This window comes from Drosophila suzukii, chromosome Y (genome assembly GCF_043229965.1).
Source record: "Drosophila suzukii chromosome Y, CBGP_Dsuzu_IsoJpt1.0, whole genome shotgun sequence".
Lineage (NCBI taxonomy): Eukaryota > Metazoa > Arthropoda > Insecta > Diptera > Drosophilidae > Drosophila > Drosophila suzukii.
Window position 1 is genome coordinate 2276304 of NC_092085.1, and position 22834 is coordinate 2299137.

General features: G+C 47.8%; 2 protein-coding genes and 1 pseudogene across 2 annotated transcripts; 2 read left to right on the forward strand and 1 right to left on the reverse strand.

The window, feature by feature from the left end:
• The first annotated feature begins 254 nt into the window (after positions 1-254).
• LOC139353574 (uncharacterized) lies at positions 255-8033 on the forward strand. Its single transcript, XM_070997929.1, has 2 exons — positions 255-6610; positions 6678-8033. Exon 1 carries the CDS (start codon positions 2894-2896, stop codon positions 5021-5023), a length of 2130 nt encoding a protein of 709 aa, XP_070854030.1. The 5' UTR covers positions 255-2893; the 3' UTR covers positions 5024-6610; positions 6678-8033.
• Positions 8034-10140: 2107 nt separating this feature from the next.
• LOC139353624 (activity-regulated cytoskeleton associated protein 2-like) lies at positions 10141-10869 on the forward strand. The gene is made up of 2 exons (XM_070997970.1): positions 10141-10583; positions 10800-10869. Exons 1-2 carry the CDS (start codon positions 10141-10143, stop codon positions 10867-10869), a joined length of 513 nt encoding a protein of 170 aa, XP_070854071.1.
• A 5453-nt stretch (positions 10870-16322) lies between these two features.
• LOC139353625 (ELKS/Rab6-interacting/CAST family member 1-like) lies at positions 16323-20910 on the reverse strand (annotated as a pseudogene).
• Between the last annotated feature and the right edge of the window lie 1924 nt (positions 20911-22834).

Here is a 22834-nt window from a genome sequence, read left to right on the forward strand (position 1 = left end):
GCGCCAACAACATCGCCAGCTAGCAGCTACAACATCGCCAGCGCCAACAGCATCGGCCGCCAGCGCCAACAACAACGCCAGCTAGCAGCTACAACATCGCCAGCGCCAACAGCAAACAAAACCCTCGCGAATAACTTTGTAAAAAAAAACATTGTACAGTGCATTTAATATATAAGCTTAGCCAATAATCATAAGATTTGTAGTTATATTGATACACAATAATTATTTTAGCTCAGCCTAAGCGATAGGATCTGTTTACCTTTTCCCCCTCCGTTCTCACATCAGCAGTAGCCACACACACACACACACACCAGGAGAGCAACGAAATATTCACCACGATAAGTGCAGCGCCGCACAGGAGCAAGCGAGAGAGGACATGCGATCGAGGAGGAAAACAACCCCCGAAAATTGGCACGCGCCAAGCGAAGAGCGAGATAAAAGGAGTACCGAAACTTCGACAAGTGGAAAAAACCCAGAGCAGCCGAAAACTTGAACAAAACGCGGCGGCAAAGCTTAACTAGCTCTCTTTTGGAAAAGGCGGTGCACGGGATCAGAAGTGCGAGGAGTCATTTTTGCAAAGGCGGTGCACGTGATCAGAAACAGGAGCTCTCTTTTGGAAAAGGAGGTGCACAGGATCAGAAGTGCGAGGAGTCATTTTTGCAAAGTCGGTGCACGGGATCAGAAACAGGTCTCTCTTTTGGAAAACGCGGCGCACCGGACCAGAAGTGCGAGCAGTTCACTTTTGGAAAACGCAGCGCACCGGACCAGAAGTGCGAGCAGGTGACTTTTGGAAAACGCGGCGCACCGGACCAGAAGTGCGAGAAGCAGGGGACTCTTGCAAAGGCGGCGCACGGGATCAGAAGTGCGATCAGAGCAAATTTATGTGGACAACAGGAGTCTTTTGCCTTCGGGCTGATGCCAAGTGACCCAGGAAGGCGTTTACCTAGACGACCTCGAGGAGAGTGTGCCGGCCCAGGACCAGCGGCGGAGCACCCGTAGTCACGCGTGTGTGTGTGCGTGAGAGCGAGACGGGTGAGTGAGTGGAGTGAACCGCGTTTTGGCCAGCGAGAGTCCCGTGCAATGAGAAATTTCTCGAAGGCCTCGATGCGGTTTCGCCCAGAGTAGGCTAGAATTTATAAACCATGACCTAACCTAACCCGTTAGTTGCGAGCACTGAGAAAAAAAAACATGAACCAAGAATTTAAATAAAGAATATTTTCTTACATATCTGAACACATGTTGTTGCCATGTTGTTCTTTTTCCCTTTGACTACTTTGATTTCTGATTTGATTTCCGAGCTGACTACACCGAGAGAAAGGGGTGGACCCAACTTTAGGAAACCCGTTGCTCATTAATTAAATAAAAATATTTCTCAGACATTAAAAATACTACGCACTGCCACACCCTCTTTCCAAAGGAACTTCGGGAAATATTTTTTTAAAAGGAAAATTTATTCTTCTTCTTTTATCACTGCCGGCTGTATTGAGCCAACTCGCGCCCGACTACACTGGGAAAACAAAATAAAGTAGAAACTCGAGTTACAAATGAATCAATAAAAATACCCCAATAAAAGTATTTCTCGCCTGATTTTAATGCAACTCGTAGGGAAAAAAAATACAATCAAGCTGGCCACGCATAAATATGAATATTTCCAGACAAATGCCTAGATTTTAGGCCATAAATTCTGCCCTAGGGAAAAGTTGTCCCCATAATCGATCCCCTCTCTCTCGTCCTTCTCGTAGCGAATGCTATGAGCCAGGCCCAAATGCGCGTTACCGCTGACGCTTTTCACTCTGCTACAGACACCGAATAAACTGTTTCTCTCACTCCGTACCCCGGTGGCTGGCACTCTACATCTCACGCCAGCCAACCGATTTTCGTCTTAGACCTTTTTGTCCCATATCTTTACAAATATTTTCGGAAAAGAGACCCTGGCGGGACTGAGTATATCCCAGCCTACGAGACTTCTTTACAGAATGGAGCCCGAACAGGGACATGGGGTTTACGAAAATTTTAGACGACCTAAATATGGCCTAAATACCCATCTGTGTACAGAGTTTGAAAATTTTCGGTTCAGTCACTTAGAAGCGAAATTTTTAAGTCGGAACGTAAGGAGAGTCATATATCGAGGGACACAAAAATTTCTAGGGCAGGAAACAGGAAAATATATATATATTCAAAAATATACCAACGCATCGAACATAACCTCAGAAAAAAAAACTTAGAATTTAAGCAGAGCACATGGCATTCGGGAGAACTTATACAAAAGTATACCCACACACAGCGAGAAATTTATAACGCACGCAGACACACATACATGTATTTCTAAGCAGAGCAAAGTACATAACCTAAAATCAGATATTCTTTGTTCCAAGCTCACGTGGCCAGCAAATCAAGTGAGGACGAAACACATACAGGCAGATAATCGGAAAGAGAGAGAGAACGAGAGCCCTCTAGGCTAGCCAACTCAGCGCAGCCATTTTGTTTTTTTCGTTTTCACTCTCATCGTCGTCCCTCTCACACGAGCAGGAGTCGATCAAGTACAGGCAACGGGATCACATCGTTGGGGGCTTCTCATATAACCATCGCCGAGTCAACACGTGCATCGGCAGCTCTCAAAAACATCGTCGTGGAAAAATTTAAAACTACATCGTCGTCGAACAAAATTTAATCACCGTCGAGAAAATTTAGGAATTAAATCGTCGTTTGACATCGGATTGTGGTCACCATCGTTGCACGTGGGAATTTAGTGAATTCTTGATGACAAATAAAATAAAATTTTCAATGAAGATTTTAACCAGTTCGAACATCGTTTGACCCTCGTCCAAGAATTTCTCTCGTCCTATCGAAACTTTTCCTGTCGTTTGCCAGTTAACTATTATTTCACAGCAATATGGGGGCGCGTTGGATTTCGTATCTCCGGAAGCGGGAATTGGAGGCGATTCTGAAGGAGTTTTCCTTGGAAGCAACCGGAACAGTTGAGGAAATGAGGAGCCGGCTGTCTGCTTTTAATAATCGGGACGACCACGTGCTGGAGATAGCCGAGCGGCTACAGGATTGCGAAGCGGAAATTACAGCCGCCCTAACGGATAGGAAGCAGCGTTCACCGACTCCGTACCCACACCCACCGGGTCCAACACAGCTTCAGGTGCCAGCACTGGAAGGCCGAGGTGCCGCCGATGTAGTCGGAGACACGGAGATCCATCCGGTCAAGCGGGAAATTTTTCCCAGGAAATCAGAGATGTCCGCAGCCACGCTAGCGGAAAAGCTGAAGAATTGGGGAATCACTTTTGACGGGACCACGGACCCCATAACCTTCATCCAACACCTCGAGGAACGAGCCACCGCACACGAAGTTGACGTGGAGAAGATGCCGCAGGCCATCCCTGGTCTTTTGACGGATACAGCTGAGCACTGGTTTCGGACAAGCCAGCTGCTAGGAAAATCTTGGACGAACTTTAAGAAGGCGTTTCTTGACTTCTTTCTGCCACCCAGGTACTTTCAGCGACTCGAGGATGAACGAGTACGAGATCCCAGCGTATGCAGGAGCATCACCAATAGGTCAACAGAATTTCACACGACCGGCCAGACGACCACCCACCCCAGCCACAGTTTTACAATCAGTTCCTCGAGTGGGGAACAGGTCAATGGTGCCGAACTTCAGTCTTGCTTGCAGGAATTGTGCCCAGGAGGGTCACCGTTTAGCTACATGTCGCAATCCCATAGTCCTCTTTTGTTGGGATTGTGGTCGCAGAGGAGTACGCACTCTCGAGTGTTGCCGTCGTACCCAGCCGGGAAACGAGAGGAGTCTTCCCCGGAATTAGGAGAAATCTTACAGGTTCAGTCGAGCAGAAATATCGCGCAGGTGCAAATCGAGGGTCAGGAGTTTAACGCTACCATAGACACCGGAGCTAGCAGAAGCTTCGTGAGCGAACGAGTTGTTCAACGTGTAGGGACGCCACATAACGTACGGTCGGTACACACACACGTGCGAAATAATTTATTTCGACGGAATCATGCTACTGTTTCAGCGGAACCAGTAGAGGAAGGGCGAGCGCCTTCCCCAGTCAGACCAGGATACACGCCTGACACTGGAGGAGCACTAGCCGCAATCACCGCAAACGCCGAGCAAGAAGAATTAGAACCCTGGGTAAACAAATTCCTACAGGAGGAATTGGCCAAATTCGAAGGATTGACGGGAGTGTCAAATATCGCTGAGCATACGATCACGATGCGAGATGATAAGCCCATCAAACAGAGGTATTTTCCTAAGAATCCCGCGATGCAGAGGATTATCGATGAGCAGATCGACGAACTGCTACGCAACGACTGTATAGAGCCTTCTCGGAGCCCCCACAGCGCCCCTATTGTACTCGTGGGCAAGAAATCTGGAGAGATGCGACTATGTGTAGATTTTCGACAACTAAATGCCCATTCTATTCCAGATGCATACCCGCTGCCAAGGATAACACACATCTGGGAGCGTCTGCGCCATGCCAAGTACATATCGACGCTCGATTTGAAGAGCGGATATTGGCAAATCCCTGTAGCCGAGTCCAGCCGCGAGTGCACAGCATTTACAGTCCCCAGGAGGGGCTTGTACCACTGGAAAATGATGCCGTTTGGCCTCCACTCAGCACCAGCCACATTCCAGCGGGCGCTCGACAGCGTCATAGGACCGGACATGGAGCCCAACGCGTTCGCGTATTTGGATGACATCATCATCATCGGCCGCACTCTGGAGGAGCATGTGCAGCATCTACAAGAAGTATTTCGACGGCTACGAAAGGCGAACCTTCGTCTCAACGCGAAGAAATGCAGTTTCTTTAAGCGCAGCCTGGTGTACTTGGGACACGTCATCAGTGAGGAGGGAATTCACACGGATCCCGACAAGATTTCGGCAGTACGGCGACTGAGTCCGCCCACCACATGCAAGGAGTTGAGGAGATTTGTACCCAACTTTGCCAGCGTAGTGCAGCCCATGTCTTTGCTACTCAAGAAAGGAAAGAAATGGCAATGGTAGCAGGAGCAGCAAGATGCGTTCGAGGAACTCAAAAGAAAACTCACGGAGGCGCCGGTTCTCGCCTGCTCCGACTTCAACGAGAAGTTCGTGTTGCAAACAGACGCCAGCGACATCGGCCTAGGAGCAGTTTTAACGCAGAAAATCCAGGGAGAAGAACGAGTCAACGAGAACGCATTCGCCAGCAGACGCCTCATCGCCGCCGAGGAGAACTACTCCGCCACAGAAAAGGAGTGTCTGGCTATCATATGGGCCATCAGGAAACTCAGATGCTACTTGGAAGGTTATCGATTTGAGGTGATAACGGACCACCTCGCCTTGAAGTGGCTCAACTCGATTGATAATCCCACCGGCCGCATAGCGCGCTGGGCGTTTGAACTGCAGCAGTACCAGTTTGACGTCACCTATCGACGCGGGAGCCAGAACATTGTTGCAGATGCACTTTCTCGACAGCCTTTGGAAGTACTTCAGATGATCCAGGAGGATAAGCCGGGATGCACATGGTACCAGCGGATGCTGAAACTTGTTCAGGACAGGCCTGAAGATTACCCGGACTACGCGTACGAGAACCAACAGCTCTATCGGCATATCGGATCCCGACCTGACGACGAAGACTCCGTGCCCTGGAAACTGTGCGTAGCCAAGGAACACCGACAGCGAGTACTGTCGGAATGCCATGACCAGCCGACGGCAGGACATCTCGGAACCAGGAAGACAACCACCCGCATCGCCCAGAGATATTACTGGCCAGGTCTTTTCCGCGATATTGCCAGGTATGTCCGCAAGTGTGACACTTGCCAACGGTTCAAAGTCAGCCAAACCAAACCGGCGGGTAAAATGTTCACCAGACAGATTAACGAGCCGTTCGATACTGTCTGCGCCGATTTTATTGGCCCCTTCCGCGATCCAAGAGTGGGAATACGATGCTGCTCGTATTCTTCGACGCCTTTGCGAAATGGGTTGAGTTGGTCCCCTTGAGAAAAGCTACTTCGGCGCATCTCGAAAAATCCTTTTGGGAGAGGATTTTGAATCACTTTGGTATTTCCCGAACATTTGTCTGCGATAATGGGACACAGTTTACGAGTCGTTCATTCAAAGCCTTCTGCAAGCAGGCGGGAATGGAGATCCAACATACAGCACCTTATACTCCGCAGCAGAACCCGACAGATAGGGCCAATCGCACCATTAAAACGATGGTCGCCCAGTATATCGAGGACAAGCAGACGACGTGGGACGAACTTCTGCCCGAACTGAATCTGGCAATTAATAGCAGCATCTCAGAATCAACCGGATTCAGTCCAAGGCAGAGAGCCACGACTCCCAGGAGCCTTGTATGATGAAGTGACTCCAGGACCAAGCCAAGCGCCACGTTAACCCGAAGCGAAAGCGGAATTGCTACGGGACATTTTCAAGGTAGTACAGGAGAACACTCAGAGAGCTTCGTTGGAGCAGCGGAAGCATTACGATCTCAGGCGACGTGCGTGGAGACCGACCATAGGATCGCTGGTCTTCGTAAAACAGCATCATTTGTCCAGGGCAGCGGATAACTTTGCCGCTAAGCTAGCACCCAAGTACGAGGGCCCGTACAAAGTAAAGTAAAAACCCAGTTAGTAATCGTTAAAACAAAGCACTAATACCCTTTTGTTCTCCCCTACAGACATGGCGTCGGACAACCCGTCACACCTGTGGCGCATGACAACACGCAAGCCACGGCCACCCACATTTCTCAACGCCCCCCGAAGTAGGAGGGGAATGTGAGGAGTCGTTTGACCCCTCACAAATAGCGCCACCAACATCGCCAGCGCCAACAGCATCGGCCGCCAGCGCCAACAACATCGCCAGCTAGCAGCTACAACATCGCCAGCGCCAACAGCATCGGCCGCCAGCGCCAACAACAACGCCAGCTAGCAGCTACAACATCGCCAGCGCCAACAGCAAACAAAACCCTCGCGAATAACTTTGTAAAAAAAAACATTGTATAGTGCATTTAATATATAAGCTTAGCCAATAATCATAAGATTTGTAGTTATATTGATACACAATAATTATTTTAGCTCAGCCTAAGCGATAGGTTCTGTTTACCTTTTCCCCCTCCGTTCTCACATCGGCAGTAGCCACACACACACACACACACCAGGAGAGCAACGAAATATTCACCACGATAAGTGCAGCGCCGCACAGGAGCAAGCGAGAGAGGACATGCGATCGAGGAGGAAAACAACCCCCGAAAATTGGCACGCGCCAAGGGAAGAGCGAGAAAAGGAGTACCGAAACTTTGACAAGTGGAAAAAACCCAGAGCAGCCGAAAACTTGAACAAAACGCGGCGGCAAAGCTTAACTAGCTCTCTTTTGGAAAAGGCGGTGCACGGGATCAGAAGTGCGAGGAGTCATTTTTGCAAAGGCGGTGCACGTGATCAGAAACAGGAGCTCTCTTTTGGAAAAGGAGGTGCACGGGATCAGAAGTGCGAGGAGTCATTTTTGCAAAGTCGGTGCACGGGATCAGAAACAGGTCTCTCTTTTGGAAAACGCGGCGCACCGGACCAGAAGTGCGAGCAGTTCACTTTTGGAAAACGCAGCGCACCGGACCAGAAGTGCGAGCAGGTGACTTTTGGAAAACGCGGCGCACCGGACCAGAAGTGCGAGAAGCAGGGGACTCTTGCAAAGGCGGCGCACGGGATCAGAAGTGCGATCAGAGCAAATTTATGTGGACAACAGGAGTCTTTTGCCTTCGGGCTGATGCCAAGTGACCCAGGAAGGCGTTTACCTAGACGACTTCGAGGAGAGTGTGCCGGCCCAGGACCAGCGGCGGAGCACCCGGAGTCACGCGTGTGTGTGTGCGTGAGAGCGAGACGGGTGAGTGAGTGGAGTGAACCGCGTTTTGGCCAGCGAGAGTCCCGTGCAATGAGAAATTTCTCGAAGGCCTCGATGCGGTTTCGCCCAGAGTAGGCTAGAATTTATAAACCATGACCTAACCTAACCCGTTAATTGCGAGCACTGAGAAAAAAAAACATGAACCAAGAATTTAAATAAAGAATATTTTCTTACATATCTGAACACATGTTGTTGCCATGTTGTTCTTTTTCCCTTTGACTACTTTGATTTCTGATTTGATTTCCGAGCTGACTACACCGAGAGAAAGGGGTGGACCCAACTTTAGGAAACCCGTTGCTCATTAATTAAATAAAAATATTTCTCAGATATTAAAAATACTACGCACTGCCACACCCTCTTTCCAAAGGAACTTCGGGAAATATTTTTTTAAAAGGAAAATTTATTCTTCTTCTTTTATCACTGCCGGCTGTATTGAGCCAACTCGCGCCCGACTACACTGGGAAAACAAAATAAAGTAGAAACTCGAGTTACAAATGAATCAATAAAAATACCCCAATAAATGTATTTCTCGCCTGATTTTAATGCAACTCGTAGGGAAAAAAATCCAATCAAGCTGGCCACGCATAAATATGAATATTTCCAGACAAATGCCTAGATTTTAGGCCATAAATTCTGCCCTAGGGAAAAGTTGTCCCCATAATCGATCCCCTCTATCTCGGCCTTCTCGTAGCGAATGCTATGAGCCAGGCCCAAATGCGCGTTACCGCTGACGCTTTTCACTCTGCTACAGACACCGAATAAACTGTTTCTCTCACTCCGTACCCCGGTGGCTGGCACTCTACATCTCACGCCAGCCAACCGATTTTCGTCTTAGACCTTTTTGTCCCATATCTTTACAAATATTTTCGAAAAAGAGACCCTGGCGGGACTGAGTATATAGCAGCCTACGAGACTTCTTTACAGAATGGAGCCCGAACAGGGACATGGGGTTTACGAAAATTTTAGACGACCTAAATATGGCCTAAATACCCATCTGTGTACAAAGTTTGAAAATTTTCGGTTCAGTCACTTAGAAGCGAAATTTTTAAGTCGGAACGTAAGGAGAGTCATATATCGAGGGTCACAAAAATTTCTAGGGCAGGAAACAGGAAAATATATATATATTCAAAAATATACCAACGCATCGAACATAACCTCAGAAAAAAAAACTTAGAATTTAAGCAGAGCACATGGCATTCGGGAGAACTTATACAAAAGTATACCCACACACAGCGAGAAATTTCTAACGCACGCAGACACACATACATGTATTTCTAAGCAGAGCAAAGTACATAACCTAAAATCAGAGATTCTTTGTTCCAAGCTCACGTGGCCAGCAAATCAAGTGAGGACGAAACACATACAGGCAGATAATCGGAAAGAGAAAGAGAGCGAGAGCCCTCTAGGCTAGCCAACTCAGGTCACGAGAGTTTCGAAAGAACGAGGTAGGGAAAAGCTAACGTATACTCCCTACAGCGCAGCCATTTTGTTTTTTTCGTTTTCACTCTCATCGTCGTCCCTCTCACACGAGCAGGAGTCGATCAAGTACAGGCAACGGGATCACATCGTTGGGGGCTTCTCATATAACCATCGCCGAGTCAACACGTGCATCGGCAGCTCTCAAAAACATCGTCGTGGAAAAATTTAAAACTACATCGTCGTCGAACAAAATTTAATCACCGTCGAGAAAATTTAGGAATTAAATCGTCGTTTGACATCGGATTGTGGTCACCATCGTTGCACGTGGGAATTCAGTGAATTCTTGGTGACAAATAAAATAAAATTTTCAATGAAGATTTTAACCAGTTCGAACATCGTTTGACCCTCGTCCAAGAATTTCTCTCGTCCTATCGAAACTTTTCCTGTCGTTTGCCAGTTAACTATTATTTCACAGCAATATGGGGGCGCGTTGGATTTCGTATCTCCGGAAGCGGGAATTGGAGGCGATTCTGAAGGAGTTTTTCTTGGAAGCAACCGGAACAGTTGAGGAAATGAGGAGCCGGCTGTCTGCTTTTAATAATCGGGACGACCACGTGCTGGAGATAGCCGAGCGGCTACAGGATTGCGAAGCGGAAATTACAGCCGCCCTAACGGATAGGAAGCAGCGTTACCGACTCCGAACCCACACCCACCGGGTCCAACACAGCTTCAGGTGCCAGCACTGGAAGGCCGAGGTGCCGCCGATGTAGTCGGAGACACGGAGATCCATCCGGTCAAGCGGGATATTTTTCCCAGTTGACGTGGAGAAGATGCCGCAGGCCATCCCTGGTCTTTTGACGGATACAGCTGAGCACTGGTTTCGGACAAGCCAGCTGCTAGGAAAATCTTGGACGAACTTCAAGAAGGCGTTTCTTGACTTCTTTCTGCCACCCAGGTACTTTCAGCGACTCGAGGATGAGATCCGCACCAGAGATCAGCGACGGGGAGAGGCTTTCAAACAATACCTAGTCAACATCAGACTCATGATGCACAGAGCGGGGTATAATGCAGAGCAGGAGTTGGACCGGATCTATGAAAATCTCCAACCGGAGTACCAGATGTACGCAAGGAGGCACGACTTCACCACTTTGGAGCAACTTACCACTTTAGCGGTAAACTACGAGGTCACCCGCGATCGGAGCACAGGAAGCCATGCCAGAATGTTGGCCGAACCACAACCAGCGCCTAGAAGGAACGAGTACGAGATTCCAGCGTATGCAGGAGCATCACCAATAGGTCAACAGAATTTCACACGACCGGCCAGACGACCACCCACCCCAGCCACAGTTTTACAATCAGTTCCTCGAGTGGGGAACAGGTCAATGGTGCCGAACTTCAGTCTTGCTTGCAGGAATTGTGCCCAGGAGGGTCACCGTTTAGCTACATGTCGCAATCCCATAGTCCTCTTTTGTTGGGATTGTGGTCACAGAGGAGTACGCACTCTCGAGTGTTGCCGTCGTACCCAGCCGGGAAACGAGAGGAGTCTTCCCCGGAATTAGGAGAAATCTTACAGGTTCAGTCGAGCAGAATTATCGCGCAGGTGCAAATCGAGGGTCATAGACACCGGAGCTAGCAGAAGCTTCGTGAGCGAACGAGTTGTTCAACGTGTAGGGACGCCACATAACGTACGGTCGGTACACACTCATGTCAGCCTGGCGGAAGGCTCACGCAAGGAGATAACCAAGTCTCTGGTAGTTTTCCCTTCGTTCATGGAAGACGTACTATTGGGCATGGGCATGTCTGCCACTCTCCAATGCGGCCGCGCTTCGCTGCAGCTGTACCCTCTCCTAATAAGCAGCCCCACTAACGACTTAGCTATGCCTCCTCTCTTGACAAATGCGTTCACTCCAGCAAACAACGATCCAGATAACGAGGTGCAAACCACCCCGACCAGCAGTATTTTAGGGTCTCGAGACGACAACGCCGTGCGAAATAATCCATTTCGACGGAATCATGCTACTGTTTCAGCGGAACCAGTAGAGGAAGGGCGAGCGCCTTCCCCAGTCAGACCAGGATACACGCCTGACACTGGAGGAGCACTAGCCGCAATCACCGCAAACGCCGAGCAAGAATTAGAACCCTGGGTAAACAAATTCCTACAGTAGGAATTGGCCAAATTCGAAGGAATGACGGGAGTGTCAAATATCGCTGAGCATACGATCACGATGCGAGATGATAAGCCCATGATAGGTATTTTCCTAAGAATCCCGCGATGCAGAGGATTATCGATGAGCAGATCGACGAACTGCTACGCAACGACTGTATAGACCCTTCTCGGAGCCCCCACAGCGCCCCTATTGTACTCGTGGGCAAGAAATCTGGAGAGATGCGACTATGTGTAGATTTTCGACAACTAAATGCCCATTCTATTCCAGATGCATACCCGCTGCCAAGGATAACACACATCTGGGACCGTCTGCGCCATGCCAAGTACATATCGACGCTCGATTTGAAGAGCGGATATTGGCAAATCCCTGTAGCCGAGTCCAGCCGCGAGTGCACAGCATTTACAGTCCCCGGGAGGGGCTTGTACCACTGGAAAGTGATGCCGTTTGGCCTCCACTCAGCACCAGCCACATTCCAGCGGGCGCTCGACAGCGTCATAGGACCGGACATGGAGCCCAACGCGTTTGCGTATTTGGATGACATCATCATCATCGGCCGCACTCTGGAGGAGCATGTGCAGCATCTACAAGAAGTATTTCGACGGCTACGAAAGGCGAACCTTCGTCTCAACGCGAAGAAATGCAGTTTCTTTAAGCGCAGCCTGGTGTACTTGGGACACGTCATCAGTGAGGAGGGAATTCACACGGATCCCGACAAGATTTCGGCAGTACGGCGACTGAGTCCGCCCACCACATGCAAGGAGTTGAGGAGATGTCTAGGGATTGCGTCATGGTACAGGAGATTTGTACCCAACTTTGCCAGCGTAGTGCAGCCCATGTCTTTGCTACTCAAGAAAGGAAAGAAATGGCAATGGGAGCAGGAGCAGCAAGATGCGTTCGAGGAACTCAAAAGAAAACTCACGGAGGCGCCGGTTCTCGCCTGCTCCGACTTCAACGAGATGTTCGTGTTGCAAACAGACGCCAGCGACATCGGCCTAGGAGCAGTTTTAACGCAGAAAATCCAGGGAGAAGAACGAGTCAACGAGAACGCATTCGCCAGCAGACGCCTCATCGCCGCCGAGGAGAACTACTCCGCCACAGAAAAGGAGTGTCTGGCTATCATATGGGCCATCAGGAAACTCAGATGCTACTTGGAAGGTTATCGATTTGAGGTGATAACGGACCACCTCGCCTTGAAGTGGCTCAACTCGATTGATAATCCCACCGGCCGCATAGCGCGCTGGGCGTTTGAACTGCAGCAGTACCAGTTTGACGTCACCTATCGACGCGGGAGCCAGAACATTGTTGCAGATGCACTTTCTCGACAGCCTTTGGAAGTACTTCAGATGATCCAGGAGGATAAGGCGGGATGCACATGGTACCAGCGGATGCTGAAACTTGTTCAGGACAGGCCTGAAGATTACCCGGACTACGCGTACGAGAACCAACAGCTCTATCGGCATATCGGATCCCGACCTGACGACGAAGACTCCGTGCCCTGGAAACTGTGCGTAGCCAAGGAACACCGACAGCGAGTACTGTCGGAATGCCATGACCAGCCGACGGCAGGACATCTCGGAATCAGGAAGACAACCACCCGCATCGCCCAGAGATATTACTGGCCAGGTCTTTTCCGCGATATTGCCAGGTATGTCCGCAAGTGTGACACTTGCCAACGGTTCAAAGTCAGCCAAACCAAACCGGCGGGAAAAATGTTCAACAGACAGATTAACGAGCCGTTCGATACTGTCTGCGCCGATTTTATTGGCCCCTTCCGCGATCCAAGAGTGGGAATACGATGCTGCTCGTATTCTTCGACGCCTTTTCGAAATGGGTTGAGTTGGTCCCCTTGAGAAAAGCTACTTCGGCGCATCTCGAAAAATCCTTTCGGGAGAGGATTTTGAATCACTTTGGTATTCCCCGAACATTTGTCTGCGATAATGGGACACAGTTTACGAGTCGTTCATTCAAAGCCTTCTGCAAGCAGGCGGGAATGGAGATCCAACATACAGCACCTTATACTCCGCAGCAGAACCCGACAGATAGGGCCAATCGCACCATTAAAACGATGGTCGCCCAGTATATCGAGGACAAGCAGACGACGTGGGACGAACTTCTGCCCGAACTGAATCTGGCAATTAATAGCAGCATCTCAGAATCAACCGGATTCAGTCCAGCGTTCATCGTCCAAGGCAGAGAGCCACGACTCCCAGGAGCCTTGTATGATGAAGTGACTCCAGGACCAAGCCAAGCGCCACGTTCACCCGAAGCGAAAGCGGAATTCCTACGGGACATTTTCAAGGTAGTACAGGAGAACACTCAGAGAGCTTCGTTGGAGCAGCGGAAGCATTACGATCTCAGGCGACGTGCGTGGAGACCGACCATAGGATCGCTGGTCTTCGTAAAACAGCATCATTTGTCCAGGGCAGCGGATAACTTTGCCGCTAAGCTAGCACCCAAGTACGAGGGCCCGTACAAAGTAAAGTAAAAACCCAGTTAGTAATCGTTAAAACAAAGCACTAATACCCTTTTGTTCTCCCCTACAGACATGGCGTCGGACAACCCGTCACACCTGTGGCGCATGACAACACGCAAGCCACGGCCACCCACATTTCTCAACGCCCCCCGAAGTAGGAGGGGAATGTGAGGAGTCGTTTTACCCCTCACAAATAGCGCAACCAACATCGCCAGCGCCAACAGCATCGGCCGCCAGCGCCAACAGCATCGGCCGCCAGCGCCAACAACAACGCCAGCTAGCAGCTACAACATCGCCAGCGCCAACAGCAAACAAAACCCTCGCGAATAACTTTGTAAAAAAAAACATTGTACAGTGCATTTAATATATAAGCTTAGCCAATAATCATAAGATTTGTAGTTATATTGATACACAATAATTATTTTAGCTCAGCCTAAGCGATAGGTTCTGTTTACCTTTTCCCCCTCCGTTCTCACATCAGCAGTAGCCACACACACACACACACACCAGGAGAGCAACGAAATATTCACCACGATAAGTGCAGCGCCGCACAGGAGCAAGCGAGAGAGGACATGCGATCGAGGAGGAAAACAACCCCCGAAAATTGGCACGCGCCAAGGGAAGAGCGAGAGAAAAGGAGTACCGAAACTTCGACAAGTGGAAAAAACCCAGAGCAGCCGAAAACTTGAACAAAACGCGGCGGCAAAGCTTGACTAGCTCTCTTTTGGAAAAGGCGGTGCACGGGATCAGAAGTGCTAGGAGTCATTTTTGCAAAGGCGGTGCACGGGATCAGAAACAGGAGCTCTCTTTTGGAAAAGGCGGTGCACGGGATCAGAAGTGCGAGGAGTAATTTTTGCAAAGGCGGTGCACGGGATCAGAAACAGGTCTCTCTTTTGGAAAACGCGGCGCACCGGACCAGAAGTGCGAGCAGTTCACTTTTGGACTTTTGGAAAACGCGGCGCACCGGACCAGAAGTGCGAGAAGCAGGGGACTCTTGCAAAGGCGGCGCACGGGATCAGAAGTGCGAGCAGAGCATATTTATGTGGACAACAGGAGTCTTTTGCCTTCGGGCTGATGCCAAGTGACCCAGGAAGGAGTTTACCTAGACGACCTCGAGGAGAGTGTGCCTGCCCAGGACCAGCGGCGGAGCACCCGGAGTCACGCGTGTGTGTGAGAAATTTCTCGAAGGCCTCGATGCGGTTTCGCCCAGAGTAGGCTAGAATTTATAAAGCATGACCTAACCTAACCCGTTAATTGCGAGCACTGAGAAAAAAAAAAACATGAACCAAGAATTTAAACAAAGAATATTTTCTTACATATCTGAACACATGTTGTTGCCATGTTGTTCTTTTTCCCTTTGACTACTTTGATTTCTGATTTGATTTCCGAGCTGACTACACCGAGAGAAAGGGGTGGACCCAACTTTAGGAAACCCGTTGCTCATTAATTAAATAAAAATATTTCTCAGACATTAAAAATACTACGCACTGCCACACCCTCTTTCCAAAGGAACTTCGGGAAATATTTTTTTAAAAGGAAAATTTATTCTTCTTCTTCTATCACTGCCGGCTGTATTGAGCCAACTCGCGCCCGACTACACTGGGAAAACAAAATAAAGTAGAAACTCGAGTTACAAATGAATCAATAAAAATACCCCAATAAATGTATTTCTCGCCTGATTTTAATGCAACTCGTAGGGAAAAAAATCCAATCAAGCTGGCCACGCATAAATATGAATATTTCCAGACAAATGCCTAGATTTTAGGCCATAAATTCTGCCCTAGGGAAAAGTTGTCCCCATAATCGATCCCCTCTATCTCGGCCTTCTCGTAGCGAATGCTATGAGCCAGGCCCAAATGCGCGTTACCGCTGACGCTTTTCACTCTGCTACAGACACCGAATAAACTGTTTCTCTCACTCCGTACCCCGGTGGCTGGCACTCTACATCTCACGCCAGCCAACCGATTTTCGTATTAGACCTTTTTGTCCCATATCTTTACAAATATTTTCGGTAAAGAGACCCTGACGGGACTGAGTATATCCCAGCCTACGAGACTTCTTTACAACTTTCAATGTTGTTTTGCGTCTGTTGTGTTTGCTTGCTGTGGCCGCTCGCTTGTGTTTTCCGTTTGTTGCTGTTTTTTGAATATAAAATAAACGACGCGCCGAAAGTAATTGTTATTTGTTCCCCGTGCCCCGTGTTTTTTTTCGCGTCTAGTAGTCCTTGTGCCCGTCGAACGGAAGTGTCAAACTCACCAGTGCTAGTCGCCCCAGTTGTGCAGTCAGTAGGACCACAAGTTTCCACACACGACAGGCCTGTTTGCTGCTCTCTCTGCCCGGCAAACAAACATTTAGTGAATATTTTCTACACTTTTTGTTCGGTCGTGTTTTTTTTATTTTGCTAAAGTCACGTTGTGCCATCGGTATTGTTTTCGTTTCGGTTTTCGGGGAACAGTGCCGTTGTTCGTCTTGGGGGTCTAGTGACCTTGCGCGACCCGCACCATGGACCTGCGCAGCTGGCGTAAGGTCCTTATCCAGTAGGTCATCGAGTGTCGCTTCACCGAACACAACTTCATCACACTGGAGCAGTCGGACATCGATGCCTTCTTCTCGATCTACGTGCAAAAGGCCCAGGTGGCGCCGGTAGAGGAGGAGAACGCGCTGCCGGCCCAGCCTGGGGAGCACCGCTCCCCCCTGCAGAACTTCCTCCGAGATCATTATCCAGAGTTCAGTGCCCACATAGATGGCCGTGGCCAACTTGTGACCGCGGACTACGTGTATGTCTACACACTGCTCCTGCATTACTCATGCGTGAAGCAGCCCAGCGTGTTTATCCACAGCATCTGCAAGAAGCTGCCGGAGCTAGTGCAGACCTGCATCGCAAACTTCTTCGGCCAGACGTTGGAGCAACAGCTGACGCGCCAATTTCTCCGCCAGTCTATGAACAATGTGGCTGTGATTTACCGCCAGGGCGTCCAGATCAGCCCCAGTCGTCCGAGCTGCAGCACCATGAGTCCCGAACTGACCATTGACACCACACCGGACACATCCTCGTCCACATCCGCATCGCCTCAGCCGCCGAGCAGCACGCCACAGATCCGTCATCCAGCGCCTCCAAATGTCCGCCAACGAAATGCTAGCAGCGCACCCGGGAGCTGCACGGTGTTCGGGCCCAGCTGGAGGTGGTGTCCTACGAGAAGACCATGCTCGAGGAGCAGCAAACGGAGAAGGAGGACCTGATCATAGAAATGCTGGACAACATTGATGGGGCCAGAGGGTCAGGCTCGATGCTGTGCTTCTCGACGAAGCAAGCCACACTCTCGCTTAGCTCCAGCAAGATAGCGTTCTGCTTCTGCAGCTCTTTCCTCAGCTCGGCGTTCTCGTGCTCCTTCTCGCGCAGCTGCTTGTCGACCACAGAGCTGTGCAGATTCTCGGGCGTGGTGTTCGGGGACAGGGAACAGTTGAGCAAATCCGAGGACGCATTTAGAACCTCACGTCGGTTGTGTAACTCCTCGCGCGCTTCCTGTAGACAACGATCCAGCTCCTGCTTGTCGCGCTTCAGGCTGGATTCCTCCAGGCGCTGTTCCAGCTATTCAAGAAGAAAAACAAAAAAATATAAATATATATTTATGGAATTTTGGGTAGGTATTATGTAGGTACTTTGAATTTATATTTCCTAAACAGCGCCCTTTTTCGCCAATATTAATTTTAGAATTATGTACCTAGTAGCTTTAATTTAATTAAATAATTAACAACCATTAAATATGAATTCAAAAATATTAATTTAACAAATAAAATTCCCTCTCAATACCAAAAGTGTGTACAGTTCCGACCCAAAGGTGACTAGTTTTTCGCTGATATTCACACAAAATTCGCCGGATTTAGTTCTTTTGTGTAATGCCCCCATAAAATCAGAGAGGTAGCATACCTGCTCGACAAGCTCGGATTTTTCGGCGCGCAAATCCTGTAGCTTATCGTTAGTCTCGGCTATAATGGCCTCCTTTTGGCTGCTTTCCTTCATCAGGCTTCGCTTCAACTGAAATGAGGAAAGTTTTATTATTGGTTTATGGCACCAAGTACCTGTGACCATCTGGTGGTCTACTACCTACATGATCGAACTCATTTAGCACGTTGTCTGCATTCTCACCATTCTGGACGGCGTTCTTGAGCTTGGCCAGTTGACTCTTGGCCATCATGTTCTCTGTAATGGGAAAAAACGATAAAATATGTTACTATCATATTTAACTACTATCAGAGGGATGTAAGCCACAAGATCTATGAGGCATTCTTACCTTTGTTTAGCGTTTTAATCAGATCCTCGTCCGCTTGCTGCCCTTCGAGCATGGTCTTCTCGTAGGACACCACCTCCAGCTGGGCGCGAACACCGCGCAGCTCCCGGGTGCGCTGCTCCAGCAGCTCGGTTCTGGGTGTGAGCGGAGCGGACATTTAGAAGCGCTGAATTTTGTGTGAATATCAGCGAAAAACTAGTCACCTTTGGGTCGGAACTGTACACACTTTGGGTATTGAGAGGGAATTTTATTTGTTAAATTAATATTTTTGAATTCATATTTAATGGTTATTAATCATGTTAAGCTACTAGGTACATAATTCTAAAATTAATATTGGCGAAAAAGGGCGCCGTTTAGGAAATCTAAATTCAAAGTACCTACATAATACCTACCCAAAATTCCATAAATATATATTTATATTTTTTTTGTTTTTCTTCTTGAATAGCTTAAAACGTCCGGGAACAAACTACTCGCGTGCGTGGACAGAATCCGGGAGCTGGAACAGCGCCTGGAGGAATCCAGCCTGATTGTATACAATCAGCTGATTGTATACAATCAGCTCCCTGAAGCGCGACAAGCAGGAGCTGGATCGTTTTCTACAGGAAGCGCGCGAGGAGTTACACAACCGACGTGAGGTTCTAAATGCGTCCTCGGATTTGCTCAACTGTCCCCTGTCCCCGAACACCACGCCCGAGAATCTGGACAGCTCTGTGGTCGACAAGCAGCTGCGCGAGAAGGAGCACGAGAACGCCGAGCTGAGGGAAGAGCTGCAGAAGCAGAACGCTATCTTGCTGGAGATAAGCAAAAGTGTGGCTTGCTTCGCACAGCATCGAGCCTCTGGCCCCATCAGTGTTGTCCAGCATTTCTATGATCAGGTCCTCCTTCTTCGTTTGCTGCTCCTCGAGCATGGTCTTCTCGTAGGACACCACCTCCAGCTGGGCGCGAACACCGTGCAGCTCCCGGGTGCGCAGCTAGCATTTCGTTGGCGGACATTTGGAGGCGCTGGCGATCGCGATGATCAGCTCGGCGGCTGAGGCGATGCGGATGTGGACGAGGATGTGCCCGGTGTGGTGTCAATGGTTAGCTCGAGACTCATGGTGCTGCAGCTCGGACGACTGGGGCTGATCTGGACGCCCTGGCGGTAAACCACAGCCACATTGTTCATAGACTGGCGGAGAAATTGGCGCGTCAGCTGTTGCTCCAATGTCTGGCCGAAGAAGTTTGCGATGCAAGTCTGCACTAGGTCAGGCAGCTTCTTGCAGATGCTGTGGATGAACACGCTGGGCTGCTTCACGCACGAGTAATGCAGGAGCAGTGTTTAGACGTACACGTAGTCCGCGGTCACAAGTTGTCCACGGCCATCTATGTGGGCACTGAACTCTGGATAATGATCTGCGTTGGAATAAAAATGGGTCTCATTATTTGGCTAGTTTTAAGCAACAAGTTAGGGGAGGAAAATCCTTGGAAAATCCCAAAACCTTTTCGAGGCGCCAAGGGAACTAGCTTAAAAGAGGACTTGAGAAGTGTACATACCCTTGCATGTCCTATAGTAATCTAAGGTTTCACTAAAATTGTATAAAATGGCCATTAATCCTTGAATAATCCTACTATTTCAACTAGTTTATTGACAATAAAGTGAAGTAAAATGGAAGAAAGAAAATCCTTTGAAAATCCCAAAATAAGAAAATAACTAAATTAAAAAGGGGAATTTGATATGTACATATCTAAAAAGAATTTATATTCCCTTGTATTTATAATCACAATTCAATATTTGACTAAATAGGAATAAAATAAACATTTGCCCTTGAACAATACTTATATTTCAACTAGTTTTATTGAAATTAAAAAAAATTGCTCATATAATCAGTTCTATAAGTTAAATATCAAGTCGGTTAGGGTCTATTCAAAGTCCTTCCTTTTCCCCATGAATGTTCCTATATCCAAAACATTTTTTTCTTATCTAGATATGACCCTGACAGTACTGAAATAATATACAATGACCATTAGTCCTTGAATACCATTATTTCCACTTGTTCTGTTTACAACAAAGTGAAATTCTCATATAATCAGTTCTTTAACAATCGACTCTGGTAGGTGCCTATGTTTTTTCTATATGAAAGTTCCTATATCAAAGGTGTCTTGGAATGTAGACTCATGACATTTGGGCAACCATGACTTTGAAAAAATAGTATCCCCTATAGTATAGTATAGTATTGAAAAAATAGTATAGTATAGTAGTAAAATAGATGAAGGATGACAACCCTGTTTTTCAGGAGACATGACATGCAAAATTATTTCGGGCTGGAAATGCAAAATACCCGAACTCACCTCGGAGGAAGTTCTGCAAAGGCGAGCGGTGCTCCCCGGGCTGGGTCGGCAGCGCGTTCTCCTCCTCCACCGGCGCCACCTGGGCCTTTTGCACGTAGATCGAGAAGAAGGCATCGATGTCCGACTGCTCCAGCGTGATGAAGTTGTGTTCGGTGAAGCGACACTCGATGACCTGTGTCGGGAAATCGCGTAAGTGGATGGCATCGGGAAGACCTGCGAAGATCCCAGGATCTCTACTACTTACCCACTGGATAAGGACCTTACGCCAGCTGCGCAGGTCCATGGTGCGGGTCGCGCAAGGTCACTAGACCCCCGACGAACAACGGCACTGTTCCCCGAAAACCGAAACGAAAACAATACCTATGGCACAACGTGACTTTAGCAAAATAAAAAAAACACGACCGAACAAAAAGTGTAGAAAATATTCAATAAATGTTTGTGTTTGCCGGGCAGCGAGAGCAGAAAACACGTCTGTCCTGTGTGGAAATGTGGAAGCCTGTGCTCCTACTGACTGCACAACTGGGGCGACTAGCACTGGTGAGTTTGACACTTCCGTTCGACGGGCACAAGGACTACTAGACGCGAAAAAAAATACACGGGGCACGGGGTACAAATAACATTTACTTTCGGCGCGTCGTTTATATTATATTCAAAAGCCGACGCTAGGGATGGGAGAAATGTATCAAAATCGATACTTTTCGTATAAAAATAAATATTTATATCGTGATATTTTTCAACTGACTTATCGCTGTTATCGCTATCAGCAACGTAAGTGACGGAAACGTAAGTGCGTAAATACAAATAAATATTTATGTCCTTCAAATTAGCGTCGGCCTGTTAGCAATGTCCGTCAAATTAGCGTCGGCCTGTTAGCAACGAAAGTGGAACGGTGGAATTTGGAACATGGGGGCCCTTTTTATTTTTAAATTTTCTCGCTTTTTGGGGACCAAATCGAAAAATCTAAAATGCTAGATTGTTAAGAAAGAAAAGATCTATCGATCTAGGTAGGTTTGAGACACATCCGAGGTCTATTAATGTTTCAAAAATGCATTTGAAAAATCGTGTCCCCACAATTTTCTTAACTGCTCCCCTCACAGAGGTTGTGCCAATATGCACGATAAGCCAAGCTATTGGGAGTTAATTCAAGCTCCTTTTTTGAAAGTTTCATTAAAATCAAACCAACAGTTTTCGAGAAAACAGCCTAACAGTGACGCAACCTCGGATTTTCCCCATACAAGAAAGGGGGCAAAAATTAAATTACCACGGCTCCACTCCTAGAAGTTGTGCCAACATGCACGGTATATGGGTAGATAGGGGATAATCTAAGGAGTGTTCTGTGAAAATGTTATCAAAATCAAACCCACAGATTTTGAGAAAACTGCTTTACAGTTGGGGGTGCTAAAAAGGTTAATAAAAGACCGTTTAATCCAGAAACTGAACCTTTAGATACTAAGACATGAACCTCAATGTAAACAGCTTAGCCATGACAATCATTTGACGCTAACTTTCTATAACTTTATACAACTTTCACAGAGGTTGTGCCAACTTGCACGGTATCGCATTAGAAGGGGCATCATTTTAGCTAATTTCTGAATAAATTACAGGCAATTCAAATCCACAGTTTTCGAGAAATTCAAGTATTTTCAATTATGGCTTTTGCCACGCGGTCACACTGTCCAGGCCAGCGAGAAATCGTATGCACCCGTGACATCAACCATCAAAATATATATGCAAATTTTAATTAATTCATACAACTCTCACAGAGATTGTGCCAACTTGCACGGTATCGCATTCGAAGGGGCATCATTATAGCTAATTTCTGAGTTAATTACAGGCAATTCAAACCCACAGTTTTCGAGAAATTCAAGTATTTTCAATTATGGCTTTTGCCACGCGGTCACACTGTCCAGACCAGCGAGAAAGCAAATTCAGCCAAGACATTTACCACGAAAAGGTATTTATCGGTATATGGCCAAGTTCCAAGCTACGACCTACAACACTTAATTGAGCCAATCGAATACTTTTGGCCGCCAAGTATTGAAAAATATATATTTTATGTTTCAAATTTTCATTGTGATATGTATGCACCCCCTAATTGGTATTTATTTCCCTATTATTTTAATGTATAATTCATCGAAATCGAGCCAGTGGTTTGGTAGAATTTAACATTTTATTGATTTAAGAAAAATATAAAAATTACCTATTTGCTATTGTGGAGTTGCCATACTGCCGAACAGAATCCCCGTTACTTTGAATTAGAAGCTCG

Excerpts from the sequence above, each read along its gene's own strand:
- LOC139353574 (XM_070997929.1), top strand. The coding sequence starts at position 2,894 with ATGGGGGCGCGTTGGATTTCGTATCTCCGGAAGCGGGAATTGGAGGCG.
- LOC139353624 (XM_070997970.1), top strand. The coding sequence starts at position 10,141 with ATGCCGCAGGCCATCCCTGGTCTTTTGACGGATACAGCTGAGCACTGG. Across the intron at positions 10,584-10,799 it reads AACGAGTACGAGATTCCAGC|AGGAGTACGCACTCTCGAGT; the intron begins GTATGCAGGAGC and ends TTGTGGTCACAG.